The sequence below is a fragment of the Equus quagga genome, chromosome 8 (genome assembly GCF_021613505.1).
Source record: "Equus quagga isolate Etosha38 chromosome 8, UCLA_HA_Equagga_1.0, whole genome shotgun sequence".
Taxonomy (NCBI): domain Eukaryota; kingdom Metazoa; phylum Chordata; class Mammalia; order Perissodactyla; family Equidae; genus Equus; species Equus quagga.
Window position 1 is genome coordinate 89,608,817 of NC_060274.1, and position 14,628 is coordinate 89,623,444.

Here is a 14,628-nt window from a genome sequence, read left to right on the forward strand (position 1 = left end):
AAAAGTTAAGAACAATAAAAAGGGAAGGAAAGAAACAAAACGCGTCAGACATACCAGAGAACAGCAGCAACAAATAAACTTAACAAACCTCTATGTAAAGCTAGCGATAAATGGCAAATAAATCCTTACACTTTGAAATTACATTTAACATGAACATGTATGCAAGCTCAGTCGTAGTGGATAGTGATGGCACTTGACTTTTGAGAGAGTAAATACTATAATCCCTTGTTAAAGTTGAAGTAATTTCAGCTTTAGACAGGGTCCTCAATTGGATAGGACTACACAAGGTAGATTTCAGAGTAGATTACTGTATGATACACTCATGGATGCTCACATCCAAGCAGAAAGTGCTAAACATCAAAAGTAATTTCACACACTGTCTTCTACTCCCTAATTAGTTAACAGAGACCTATGCTTTGGAAGGGACGATTATTTAAGGCATTAGCCTTAAAACAAAGAGAAACACCACACATGAGGGATAAGAGGTCCATGTATTTTCCAGAAGGTGAAAATACAGGGAACTTCTAACATTCTCTTTTTACATTACAAGAAAAGCTTTAAAAATATCATATCACATCTTAATTTTAGTCCATAATTATAAAAATTAAAACTATATTGAGATTTTGAGTTCTATAACTCAAAGCTGAGTACAGACTGCTTATATGTTAACATCTGCAAAAAATGAATAAACTTATTTAAACAATGATTACTTGCATTTTAAATGAAATATAAACAAATAACTAACTCAGATATTATTAATTTTTTTCCTAGAAGGCTAAGTCAGCCTTCACTGATACACTTTTCTGTTAGTGGGTTGAATAAATCATTCAATTGCAGGGTTTTAGTATTGACTCTGCCAACAACTAGCACGGGGGCCTTGAAAAAGGCACTTAGCCTCTATGAAATGAAGAGGTAAAGAGAGAAGGTTTCAAAGTCTTCATCCAGCTATATAATTACAGGAATTTTTGTTTTAACTGGAAATTACTTACATGGTCTGAAACACCTAAGATTTTAGATGTCAGAAATTTCAAAATGAGTGTTCCACAAAACCAAGCACAACCTTGAATTAGCTGGAAAATAAAACAGAAAGAAGTCAGGTGCTAAAAATTATAAATTACTCAGTTAAAATATTAAATTATATCAATAAATGGCATAGGAAAATTTTAATCATGTGAGGTGTATTAGTGAAGAGGTATAAAAAAAGGAAGTTTCTTTAGAAAATTTTGTTTAAATGCAAAGAATTAAAACTGATGACACTGCTACAAAATACATAACAACACTAGGGTTCTACATATCCTAAATACAAAGGAATTTTAAAGTTATTTCTTTTCAATTTCTGCAAAGAAAAGAAGAGGGTTATATGTTTGTTTCCAAATATTATTCCCTAGCTGAAAATCTTTTATTTTTAAATAGGATTATATCATTAAAAATTATTCCATCACTCTTTTGGAAATATAATTATATGAGTTCCTCTTCAAGAAAGAAAAACTTGAAATTTGAAAACTTAATCTTTCATTTTAAAGAGAGAAATATGAACTAAAACTTACACAGGGGTTTCTGCTTGTTTTTTGTTTACTTTTTGGCTAGCCTTGATTAGAACAAGCACGAATGTGGACTTTTGGGTAGCCTGAGGAAAATGATAGCAGCCTAAATCCAAATCTCTCCACACTATGCAACAAGTAGAACAATACAACCACACATACAGAGAACAGGTAACAGTACAAACTTCAGATTACCTGTAAATAGAAAGAAACAACAAATACAGCAGAGTTATATGTCAAATTCCTGATCTAAGCCTTTTCAGAGAATAACGGGAGTCTCCAAACTAGGTCAAAGAGGGAAGAAGGAAGTGAGGGCACCAAAACTGAACTACAATAACCCAAGAAGTGAAAGTTCACCTTAAGTATGAAAAGACTCCTGGTAGTGGAAAGAATGGATGACACAGCGGGGACATAGAAGAGTGAAGGATAAAAAATACTTATCTCAGAAAGGCATTAATTCTGGAAAGAGAGGAAGGAAGAAGGAAAAGAGAGAAACTCTTTGGAGAATGCATAGAGAAAGAAATAAGAAGGAAAAATTTAGTATCTAGAAAGATAAATGAGAACCAAACAAATAAAAAGATAATCACTACTGCCATCAAAAGAAAGAAAGTTATTCATTGATAAAACCACAATTTGTTACATTGACAAAAGCAGTTGCACTTGGACTAAAAAACACCAGTTCTGTCCACAAAACAATTAGATGAAAGATGTCAATACAACTTACCTAAAGCTCCTATAAGAAGATAACAAAAATGAGAGTCAAACATTTCAGCTGATGATATCCCAGTGAACAACAAAAATCTCACAAAGCAGAAAATTATAATGGAGAACTAAAAGCTGAATTAACTATCCTCACATAAGCATTCAGAGATATAAAAAACTTAAAGGAGAACTTCAAAAACTAAGAACAAAAATGGACAAAACTAGAAAGAAATGAAAAGAGAGTTGATTAAACATTGAAAAGAAATGGAAGAAAAGGAGAAAATTATCAAAAACTGAAGACAATCTCAAAGTAATTAAAGGAGAAAAGATTCAAATAAAAATTTAATAAGGGCACTGAAGTAAAGGCAGTAAAAAAAATCAAAAGAATGAAAATGAGATTAAAGAAGGAAGTAAAAGCATCAGAGAAAGTGGTAAGAAACAGAAGACAGGCAACATACTTATAATTGGAGTCCCTGAAAAAGAAAAGGCAAACAATGAATCAGAACTAGTATTTAAATGATAACCCAAGAAAACTTCCTGGAAATAAGCGAATGCAGAATCTATATTTGGAAAGGACACACTAGTTACTGGGAAAATTGACCTGGTACCTCAAGACATATTCTAGTAAAACTATTAAAAATGAAGAAAAATTCCTCAGAGCCTCCAGGCACAAAGCCCACATAACTGAAAAGGGCAAGAGAATTTGGCTAACATAAGACTCATTAAAAGAAACATACAAAGCAAGACAATAATACAGAAGCATTTTCAGAAATCTCAAGACAGTGGGAAACAAGGACTTTATATCTAGCCAATGTTATTCAGGTAAAAAGAATACAGAAAAATAGTTTAAAGCATGCAATAATTGAAGAGAGAACCTTCCTGAATATAAAAAGAAAGCTAATCATGTAACAAAATATGTAGAGAAACAATAAATACAATAAAACATGTAACATTTACAACATAAATTAAAATCTTCAAATTATCTCACAAAGGGAGACCTGACCTATGCTGTATGAAGACACACTAAAACAGATTCAGAAAGGGGAAAAATAGAACAGTGGCAAAAGTGTACCAAGGCAAACAAGAAATCATAGGTTATAACCTTAATATCATTAAAAGTTTCACACCAAAAAGCATTAGATATAAAAAACATTTTAACACTAAAAGACATAATTCATGATGAGGCTATACTAAGTACGGATATCTACGCACTGCAACTACCTTTATATAGCAGAAGCTACTAGACAGTAAGGAGAAATAGACAGAAACATGCTAATAATAGAAAACTTAAATACACTTTTTCAATACAAGATAGGTGAGTGGGCAAAAAATATATAAAGATATAAAAGACAAAAACACTGTTAAAAATAAATCTCATGGATAAATATATCAAACTTGGCATCCCAATAATAAAGGATACACCTTCATCTCAAGCAAACATGAAATATTCACACACAAAAAAGATCATCTATTAGGTCGGAGAGAAAGCATCCAATAATTCCACAAAATAAAAATATTACAAACAACCCTCTGTAATCATGATGTAATAAAACTAGAAATTAATAAGAAAGTCAGAAGATCACAGGGCCCTTCCTCCTGGAAATTAGCAAACCTTCTATTAAGTCTTAAGGGAAAGGGAAACACAAACTTAAAAAATTTTTTAAAAATATGGTAACAAAAACTACATATTAGAAACTCAGAGAGACATGTAAAGCAATGATAGAAGAAAATTCATGGCCTCAAAAACTTGTATCAATAAAAATGAGAGTAAAAGTAAATTAACTCAAATATCCAGATAAAGAACAAAATAAACCAAAAGAAAACACATGAAAGGAAATACTCAAGAGAAGAAAAGTCTATTACATTTACTCCTATGTGCACCCATTTTATTGTTCTTTATTTCTTTCTGACATTCTAAGATTCCTTCTCTATCATTTACTTTCTGCTTCAAGAACTTCCATTAACCATTCTTTAAGGATTGCACTGCTAGCAACAAATTCTCTTAGTTTTCCTTCATCTGAGAATCTTTTATTTCTCCTTCATTCCTAAAAGACACTTTCACTGAATACATAATTCGTAGTTGACAATTCTTTCAGCACTTGTCAAATGCTGTGCCACCTCCTTCTGGCCCCCACAGTTTCAGATGAGAAGTCTGCTGTAATTTGAATCAGTTTTGTCCTTTACATAATGTGTCATTTCTCTCTGCCTGCTTTCAAGATTTTTTGTTTTAGTTTTCAGAAGTTTAATTAAGATGCGTCTTGGCACGGGTTTTGTTTGGTTTATCCTACTTGAGATTCACTTGATTTCTTGACTCTTTAGATTATGTCTTTACCAAATTTGGGGGATTTTCTGCCAGCTTCAAATACTTTTTCAGCCACACTCTCTTCTTCCTCTCCTTGAGGAACTTCGATGATACAAACATTAGATCTTTTGTCCCTAAACCTCTATCATTTTTTCCAGTCTATTTTTCCTCTATTGTTTATTCTATCTTCAAGTGCACTGATTGCTTCCTCTATTATATTCATTCTGCTATCAAGCATAAGCTTGATGAGTTTTTTATTTCAGTTACTGTATTTTTCAGTTCCATAACTCCCAAGTTGTTTTTTTTTAAAAAAAGTTTCTATGTTTTTGGCGAGATTGTCTTTTTTCTGTTTGCTTCTACAGTATTTATAATTGCTCACTGAACTATTTTTATGATGACTGCTCTAAAATTCTTGCCAAGTAATCCCAACATCCTATTCATCTCAGTGCTGACATCTATTTACTGCCTTTTCTCATTCAAGTTGTGATTTTCTTTATCCTTATTATGATGAGTGGTTTTCTATTGTATCCTGGATGTTTTCGATATTATGTTGGAGATTGTAGATCTTATTTAAACATTCTATGTTAGCAGTCACCTTGTTCAGGGTTAGCATGTAAGTCCTGGCCTACTTTTGTGCACTACAGTTGCAATGACAATTTACTTTTCAGAGCCTCTGCAGTGCTATTCCGGTCAGCTCAATTCATGTGGTGCTCCTGGCTCTCCAACTTAGTCCCTACTTGTGCTGCCCACCAGGGCAGAAAGTGCTTCCCCTGAGTCCTGTTGCTACTAGGTGGGGGATGAGGGGGGTGGGAGACATCAGGCTTGTGGAGGGCAGAAAGCTCTTTCCTTGCCTGCCTAGTGTTGGGTAGGGCTCCTGTTTGATCCCTACTGGTGTCACCTGAGTGGGAAGCCAAGCTGTTGATGCTGGGTCAGGGATAGTAAATGCCAGACCTCTAGGATATAGAGCATTTCCCTGGGACCACTCTCTAAGCCCCTCCTTCCCTCTGTTCCACCCCCCAGTGCTGGAAAGGTTTCTGCTCAATCTCTGCCAGTGCCCCAGGGGACAAAAGCATGTACTTATGCAGATTCCTACCATGGGGTGGAAGGCTAGGACATGAGAAGCCTTGTTCCACTGGGTGGAGTTTCAGGAGAAAGCAGCCTATTGTGTTTTTCTTTGAGTCCTAGAGCACCTAGTCAGTCTGTCTTCCTATAGCACTGGACTGGAATTGGAGGTATAATTATGTAATCACAATTTCCTACATATAGATACATACACACATCCGAGTTCACATACACACACATACATACAATGAAAGGGTCTAGAAGGAAGGACACACTGCCAGCAACAGAACACTTAGCACTCAGATCTTGGTTTCTAAATACCATTGTACACTAAAAAGAAGTAGGGATCCTTGGGAAGATGGATGACTCCAGAGCTGGGGCAAGGAAAACACAAGATGAGCCTGGAGCATCTTGCTGAACCAGAATATAAGGAAGTATGCAAAGAATTATGAATACAGATCAAAAGGGGAAAGGATCCAGCTTGAAAAGATTTACAATGGCCAGATATGAAACTGATATTTGTGTATGATGTGTTTTCCCATAAACATAACAAATTATTCCAGCATCATTCATTGAATATGACCTCCAAGGTAATCTTGATGGAATTGCTCTGAATCTAAACATCAATTGGGGAGACTGATATTATACAGTCTTCCTATGCATAAACATGATATATTTTTCCATTTATTTGGATATTATTTATGTCTTAATTTTAAAGTAATTTTTCCCATACAAATATTGTATGTATTTTGTTAGGTTTACTTAGATACTATGCATGTTTTCTTCCTTATATGGCACATTTTTAAAAATATGTTCTTTGTCATCAGAGAATAGAATGTAACTGACTTTTGAATACTAATCTTATATCTAGCCATGTTATTCAATTCTTATAATTTTTAATAATTTGCCTGAAAATTATCTTTTTCTTTGTAAATAATGATATTATAGTCAGTTTTGCTTCTTCCTTTCCGTTTCCTTCCTATTCCTGTTATTTACTTTCCTGCTTTAATGTGCTAGCTTGGACTTTTAATAAAACGTGAAAAACACATATTTATATTAGTCTTTATTTTAAATAGAACACTTCAAATACATCACCTGTAAGACGAATGACTGATGAAGAATTTTATTGGGTTAAGAAAACTCCCTGCTATTTCCACTGTGCTAAGGGTTTTTATCATAATGGTGTGTTTGATTTTATCAAATTCACTTTCTGCATCTAATGGGCTGATCATAAGGTATTTTTCTCATTAATCTGTCAGTGTGATAATTTACATTTATGGATTTTCCAGAAACATCTTTGCACTCTTCAGATGAATCCAGTTTGATCAGAATGGATTACCTTTTTTATATATATAGCTGTTTTTGAGTGCTAATCTTTTATTTTTTTATTTTTATATCCATGGAGTGTTTTTAACCTAGGTGGAATTTTAAATCTATGTTCGTGAGTAAGAATAGCTTTTCTCATGCTGTCCTTGCCTGACCTCAGTATCGAGCTTTAGATTACCAAGGAGGTTCCATTTCCCTTCTTGTAAGGATTCTCATCTCCTACGACACACACAGAGTTCCTCTTGGTGTTTCTGAGTAAATTTCAGCATGAGTTCAGTTCAGTAATTTTCGTGCAACCAAAAACTGGAGTCTCCCATTAAGCATTGAATTTCCTCTTACTGAAGCAAACTATAAAACGAATCACTTAGGTCTAAAAGTACCTTGTTCAGGCTTTATGTTATAAACACCTATCTTCACTAAAGATACGTAGAAGCTAAAAAATAGAGAACACTTAATAACCAGGAAGGCAAAAAAAAAAAAAAGAATCTTTTTTCCAACTTGCCACATGATGGTAAAGAATATTAAAATTAGATTTTGATCCATCATAAGTGACAATTTTTCTATGTATTGTTTTACTGTCATCCAATGTAAAAAGATGATAACTGCTTGTTTTCAAATTTTCAATTATGACAGAATACAATATAAAATATAATCTTTATTCCACAGGCATGAAAGAATTACTTGGAGTAATAAAACAGGGTTTTTTGGGAAGAAAAAGAGTTAGTTCACAAAAATATCTTTGCTTTTCTCTTTTGATTGTCTTCCATTTTAAAAAAAAAGCTATAAAAAGCCAGAATATCTTTTGTGTTGTTTGTTTAGAACGACTACCATGATTTGTTTTTCCCTTTTGCAAGAGACTGACAATATCAATTATACCAATTTCAAAACACAAATATTAGCTGAACATTCGTTACATGTCAACTTTTTTCTCATTTTTATTTCTTTAGAATTCTTGAGTTGAAAGCTTAATTTTTATTCTTTCCAATATAAAACAAAATACTTAAGACAATAAATTTTCCTCTGAGCACAGATTTGGCAGAATTCCATAAATGTCCATGGACACTGTGCTATTTGTTGTCATTTTTCAATAGTTTCTAACTGAAATTTGACTTTCTTTTGAGTTCAGTTATCAAATGAAAATCTTTGAATTTTCTGTTGTTTTCTTGGCTTAATCTTAAAAAATAAAAAACCAACGCCAATTTTGCTAAAGTAAAACAAAATCATCTATTGGAAGGGTCATGTCACCCAACAACATAAGTGCACAAATATTTCTACATTTTCACCGTAAGGGATGGGAGAATGCCTCCAGCAATGAGAAACTGGCAACTCATTCCATTTTGTTCTTTTGTATTCTAAGTAGAAATCTACCTTCTTATCTTACCATAATTTTTCCAGTCTTACCCTATCAACATACAATATGTAATCACATAGTTCTTCAATGTGGCAGGTTTTATTTTTTAATAGGAGTACATCAAAGACCCAGAGAAAAAGAATGAATGTCATCTGTCTGATACTACGAGAATTAGGGCTTGTAGTGTATAACTAATAATATACTTATTTTACTTGGAAACAAAACACACAAACACAGAGATAACATGGGCCATACATTTGTATATTTAGGAAGAACTCAAAGAAAGATCAGGTAGTGGCTGAGCTGAAATAAGAAGGGGCTGGGAGATTGTAGGAAAAATGTTAAAAGGACAAAAATAACAGTCCAAATTTGAAAGCGGAAGGAAAGATAGAGGATAGACAGATGTAATGAAAAGAAAAAGGGAAAGTGGGGACAGAACTACAGACTTAGTTACTTTGAAGAGAAGGTTAGTAAATCTAAAGAAAGAAACCCAAGGCACATAGGAAGAAATTAAAAACAGCAAGGTAGTAGGACTATCGCAGAATTAAAAGTAAAGGAAGAAAGATCTGAGAATAGGGCTGAAATCAATGAACTAATTTCTTGAAAATGACTTGTAGATGTTGCTAAGGACAATTTCCCATCTTATGCAAGTAGCTATTTATAAGATTTATTAATTATAAATCATTCAATTTTTTAAGTATATCAATCATATTCGTTAATAGAAATTAAAAAAAGATTGAAGAAATCACGTTAAAAATGTTGAAACTTACCCAAAAGTTGAGTTCAGACACTCCCAATCTTTGAATTTTGTTTCTCTTTATCATTATCATCTGAAATGCATATGATATAAAATGAAGTAATTAAGTATAACTAATATTTATATTTTATATGAATGGTACATCTCAAATATTACACAGTCACACCTTTCCATCTCGGCTTTCATCAGCCATTTTCCTTCTTAATTGTTGATTTTTCTAAATTTGGACATGGCAAAATTCCCAAATGCTTTGTGTACCAAAAAGTTGCCTCTAGAATCCAGTTAATTCCTCACTGAGTTGCTTGGGACATTTATGCAGGGTAACTCCTCTGAGGAAGTAGACAGTATGTGGAAGGTGTGTCTCTACAAGTGTATATTTTAAGTTACCCAGCAAAATTAGTGGTCTAAATTAACATGAAAATCTTTCCTCTCCAAACTCCCAAATAAAATATTTTAAAATGTTTTAAAATGCCTAACTGAACTTATAAGAAAAAAATGAACTTTCCAGGTGCCAGAGGAAAGAAGGTGATTTAAGAAACTAAAACATTAATTAGGAGAGAACCTATGGCAGTCTTTGTTTATTGCCAAGTTTTGGGTGAAAATAAAAAACATTCCCATGAGAAACTGAAATATTAGGCCTTCGTATCATTTAGATTTGGAGTACTTTGCATCATTTAGTTAGACCAAGGCAGGCCGGGATTCCTGAACTTCCAACAATAGTAAAATATAAATGTACCAGATTATACATTACAACAGTATTTGTAAATGCAAATACAGGAGACAATCTAAATGCCCAAACACAGGACAGTGGTTGAATTATCTATGGAACATGCACAGTGGAGTACTGTAGAACTATAAAAAAGAATGAGGAAGATCTCTACGAACTGATATGGAGTGGTATCCAGGATAGGTCAATAAGTCAAAGTGCAAAAGACTATCTATAGTATGCCACCTTTTATGTAAGTAAGAAGGGCTATAAGAAAATATGTATTGTAATATTTATTAGTGCAAAAAAAGAAAAACAACTAAATGGGTAAACCAGAAAACCAACAAGATATCTTAAAAGAAATAGGTAGGACCAAAGTGAAAAGAAAGGTGGAGAGAATGAGGTGGAAGGAATGAGAAGGAGTGACATTTTCTGAGTATAACATTTTGTATATTTCTTATTCTTAGAAACATGGTAATATTTCACCCCCAAAATAAATTAAGTAATTAAAATCAATCAGGATGAAACTTCTGCTTCTGGTCAATTTGGTATAACAGGAACCACATTTACTCTCCCATCTGAAACAACTAAACCAAAGCAAAGTAGTTTATAAGAGGCTACTTTGAACAATTAGATGCCAACAAATTACATAACATAGAAGAAATGGATACACTCCTAGAAGCATACAATCTACCAAGACAGAATCATGAAAAAACAGAAACTCTGAACACACCTATAACTATAAGAAGATTGAACCAGTAATCAAAACCCTCCCAACAAAGAAAAGACCAGGACCTGATAGCTTTGCTGGTAAATTCTACCAAACATTTAAAGAAGAATTAATGTCAATCCTTCTCAAACTCTTCCAAAAAACTGAGGAGGAGGGAACACTTCCAAACACATTTCACGAGGCCAGAATGACCCTGATACCAGAGCCAGACAAGGACACTATAAGAAAACTGAAGACGAATATCCTTGATAAACATAGATGCAAAAATCCTCAACAAAATACTAGCAAACTGAATTCAACAGCACGGATCCTACACCATGATAAATGAGATTTACCTTTGCAATGCCACAATGTTTCAACATATGCAAATCAAATAATGTGGTACACTACACTAACAGAATGAGGGATAAAAATCACATAATATCAATAGATGCAGAAAAGTATTTGACAAAATTCAACTCCCCTTCACGATAAAAACCCTCAACAAACTAGTAATAGAGGGAGATTACCTCAATACAATAAAGGCCATATTTGAAAATCCCACAGCTAACATCATACCCAATGAGGAAAAACTGGAAGCTTTTCCTCTAAGATTAGGAATAAGGCAAGGATGTCAACTCTCATCATTTCTATTCAATATAGTACTAGAAGTCCTAGCTAGAGCAATTAAACAAGAAAAATAAAAGACATAAAAATTGGAAAGGAAGATATAAAATTATCTCTGCAGATGACATGATCTTATATGTAGAAAACACTAAAGATTCCAGACACACACACAAAAATACTGTTAGAACTAATAAACAAATTCCACAAAGTATCAAGACACAAAAATAAATATACAAAAATATGTTGCATTTCTATACACTAACAATGAACTATCTAAAAAGGACATTAGAAAACAATCCCATCTACAATAGCCTCAAACAGAACAAAATATTAAGAATAAACTTAACCAAAGAGTTGAAAGACTTACACAGTGAAAACTACAAAACACTGCTGAAAGAAATTAAAGAAAACCTAAGTGGAAAGACAGTATTTGTCTTCCTCTATCCGACTTATTTCACACAGCATAATGCCCTCAAGGTCCATCCATGTTGTCCAAATGGCAGGAAAATCTTATATATTTACCTTTAGCTACCATTTCCAATACCCTTCATTTGTGTAGAGCCACACTGACATCTAATACTATATTCCTTCCATCTAAACGATGTCCTTTAAAATTTCTGTTAGTGCAAATCTGCTGGTCATGAGGTCTTTGCTTTCATTTTTGAAAGATGTTTGCTAGACACAGAATTATAGATTGAATTATAGTATTTTATACAATTATAGTAATTTTTCTTTAAGTATTTTAAAGATGTTGCTTGACTGTCTTGTTGCTTGCAATTTTTTCTTATGAAAAATCTGACATCATTATCCTTTGTTCTGTATTTAACATGTCTTATTTCTTTGGCTGTTCTTAAGGTTTTCTCTTTATCATTGATTTTGAGCAATTTGATTATAATGTGCCTTACTATAGCTTTCTTTATGTTTCTTGTATTTGGGATTCATTGAAATTCTTCATCTCTGAGATTATAATTTTCATCAAATTTGGAAAACCTTGGTCATTATCTCTTCAAATACTTTTCTACTTCCTCCCAACGCCCCTCATTTGGACATGCACTTTACTTTCCCTATATGAACTGTAAATGGAGGACTGGACAATCCCTACTGAATGAAGAGATCTGGTACAAAGTGTTGATGGCTGCTATCATAAAAAGAGAGGCACCAGACATTATGTGCCTCCTGATGAAAACACAATGCTACAGACTTGCCAAGGGATCCAATGTGAATGTGTCCAAGTTTTAGATCCAGTTACTATATATTATAAACACAGAAGGCAAAGGAAGATGTAAAGCTACACTACGAGGATTCAAACAGCAAAATCTAGACCATAGAACTATCCACATGTTCAGTGACGTATGTTCTTCAACAAATAAATTTCCTGGAAAAAAACCAGGGAGATAACATGAGAAACCTGTAGATAAAAGAAGAAACTTAAGTGATGAAACTACAAAGGGAAGCTAGGAGTGACTACCATAGTCGAGGGAGTCACGACTGTTTTAGAGCACTGCAAGGGAGTTACAATTAGGGCAGGTCACATGGAGGGCTTCTAGAATGGGTGGAAAAGTTCTGGTTTTGACTTTATGGTAGTTTAAAGATGTTTGCCAAATAACAGTTCATTAAACAGTACTAGTTAGTACTAAGTCAGTATATAAAACTTTTGTTTTATGCAATTTTCTCTATCTGTGCTACATTTCAAAATAAAAAAGTTGTCATAAAAAGAGGTGGATATTGTAATGCTGAAAAAGTTTGACAAAATGTTGAAAAGAGCTTATATATTTTGGGAGAGAGAAAGAGCAGAGATAATTTACTGTGAGTAAAAAAATGGTGTGTGGAGCAAAAATGTTAAAACATAAGGGCAATCCCAAAAGATTCAATCAATGCACCATACATGGAAAAGTGCTGTATTTTGGTATTACTGTAGTTGGTATCACTTCTGATCACTGTGGAAAGAGAACACTCCAGGAATATTCCAGTGGAGAACATTCCTGGTCTGGCTTACGAATAAAGTAAAAAAACTGACTTACTGAACCATTGTTGCAAATACATATACAAACTAGTAGTATTCCATGAAAGTAAGTCACATGAGAGGACTACACACTTAGTCCAATTGTGTTGCCACTGCTCAAAACAGCTTGGAACTCCTCTTCCTAACCTGCCTGGGGAGATAATTTAGTTATGGGTGCAAAAAAATCAGTCTTATTACTTTATTGTTAATGTCATATTTTGATCAAGATCTATATCACCCAGCCCAATCACCCACCTTATTCACAAGACTTTCGTTGTTGCTAAAAATCAAACCCACCCTTGAAAGGCAAAGATTTGTCACTTTTGAGGATATTCAAAAGAATTTGCCACAGTCTATGAAGGCAATTCAGAGGAGTTCCAAAAATGTTTGGGGCAATGGCAGTGTCACTGCAATAAGTATTTAGCCAACTGAAGTGACTTAGAAGGAAATAACTAATTCTTATCATAAAATATTGCATATTTTAAAAGTAAGTCTCATTACCTTGTGATTGCTTTTTAAAATATTTATTTGGGCTTTGCCTTAAAAAGGTAAACTATGTACCATATTATTCTTCAAAGATGAAATAGAAAAAAGGTATTATTTGGGAAAACTTTTTTATGTGAGTAATAACCAGGAAAGGGCCCTATTTATTCTCCTAAACCTGTATCGGGTGGGTAAATATGCTATTTGAAAGGTAAAAAAAAAAACCTTCATGAGCTTGGCAAACACTTACCCATGTCATTAACAAAGACGAAGAATAATAAGAAGATAAATACATTGGATTTCCAAACATCAACACAAAACAAAGGAGAACTGAAATCTGAAAATTGAAGAAAAGAATGTTTTATAGTTATTAGATATATAGTATAATGCATACTTTGTCTACAGGCATATAGCCATTTCTAAAACAAACTTTATTTGCACAAATAAGATTAATAAATAGATCTTGGCCAAATGATAATAGAATTTCAACACACTGATAGGTTCTAAGTATTTTTAACACCATAAATTCTACATAGCAGAATTTAATTATTTTCTCTGTTACTTGGTACAAAGAAAACAGGAAAAATCTATTTTTTTTATTGATTCAATAATGGAGTGATATAATAAGAAAGACTTAGTTCCAAGTATTAGATTTCTAATCTTACTTTTGTTGGAGTGTTTGAGAATTTTCATCGCTAATAAAGTTCTATTTTATGTTCTTATCTAAAAGATATTTATTTTTATGTTCTTAAAGGAGAGTGTTTCGAAACTAAGATACTTAACAAAAATGCAAAAACACAAAATTTGCAGTGTCATATTCATGCAAAGTGTTAAAATCTCAGGTTTCAAGGAGAAAAGGCAGTTTCAAAAGTAGAGACTATAATAATAAATAAAACATAAAATTTTTAAAAAACTTTCAGAGTGCATAACATCTACAGTCTAGTTGAAAGTAAAATCTGTTATAATATCCTATCTGTAATGCACATTTCCCATTTTCCTTCTGGATATTATCAACATCATATGTATTAAATACTACTTCAGAGAAGACACTCCTAAAACA

General features: G+C 33.0%; 1 protein-coding gene across 1 annotated transcript in view; it reads right to left on the reverse strand.

Annotated features, from left to right (window-relative positions):
* Positions 1-14,628, reverse strand: part of DPY19L2 (dpy-19 like 2) — a 101,568-nt gene that overhangs the window by 31,500 nt on the left and 55,440 nt on the right. The window contains exons 11-13 of the mRNA XM_046668935.1: positions 13,819-13,905; positions 9,055-9,114; positions 990-1,070 (exon numbers count right to left, since the gene is read on the reverse strand). Of these exons, the coding sequence (XP_046524891.1) occupies positions 990-1,070; positions 9,055-9,114; positions 13,819-13,905 (228 nt within the window). The remainder of the gene's footprint in view (positions 1-989; positions 1,071-9,054; positions 9,115-13,818; positions 13,906-14,628) is intronic.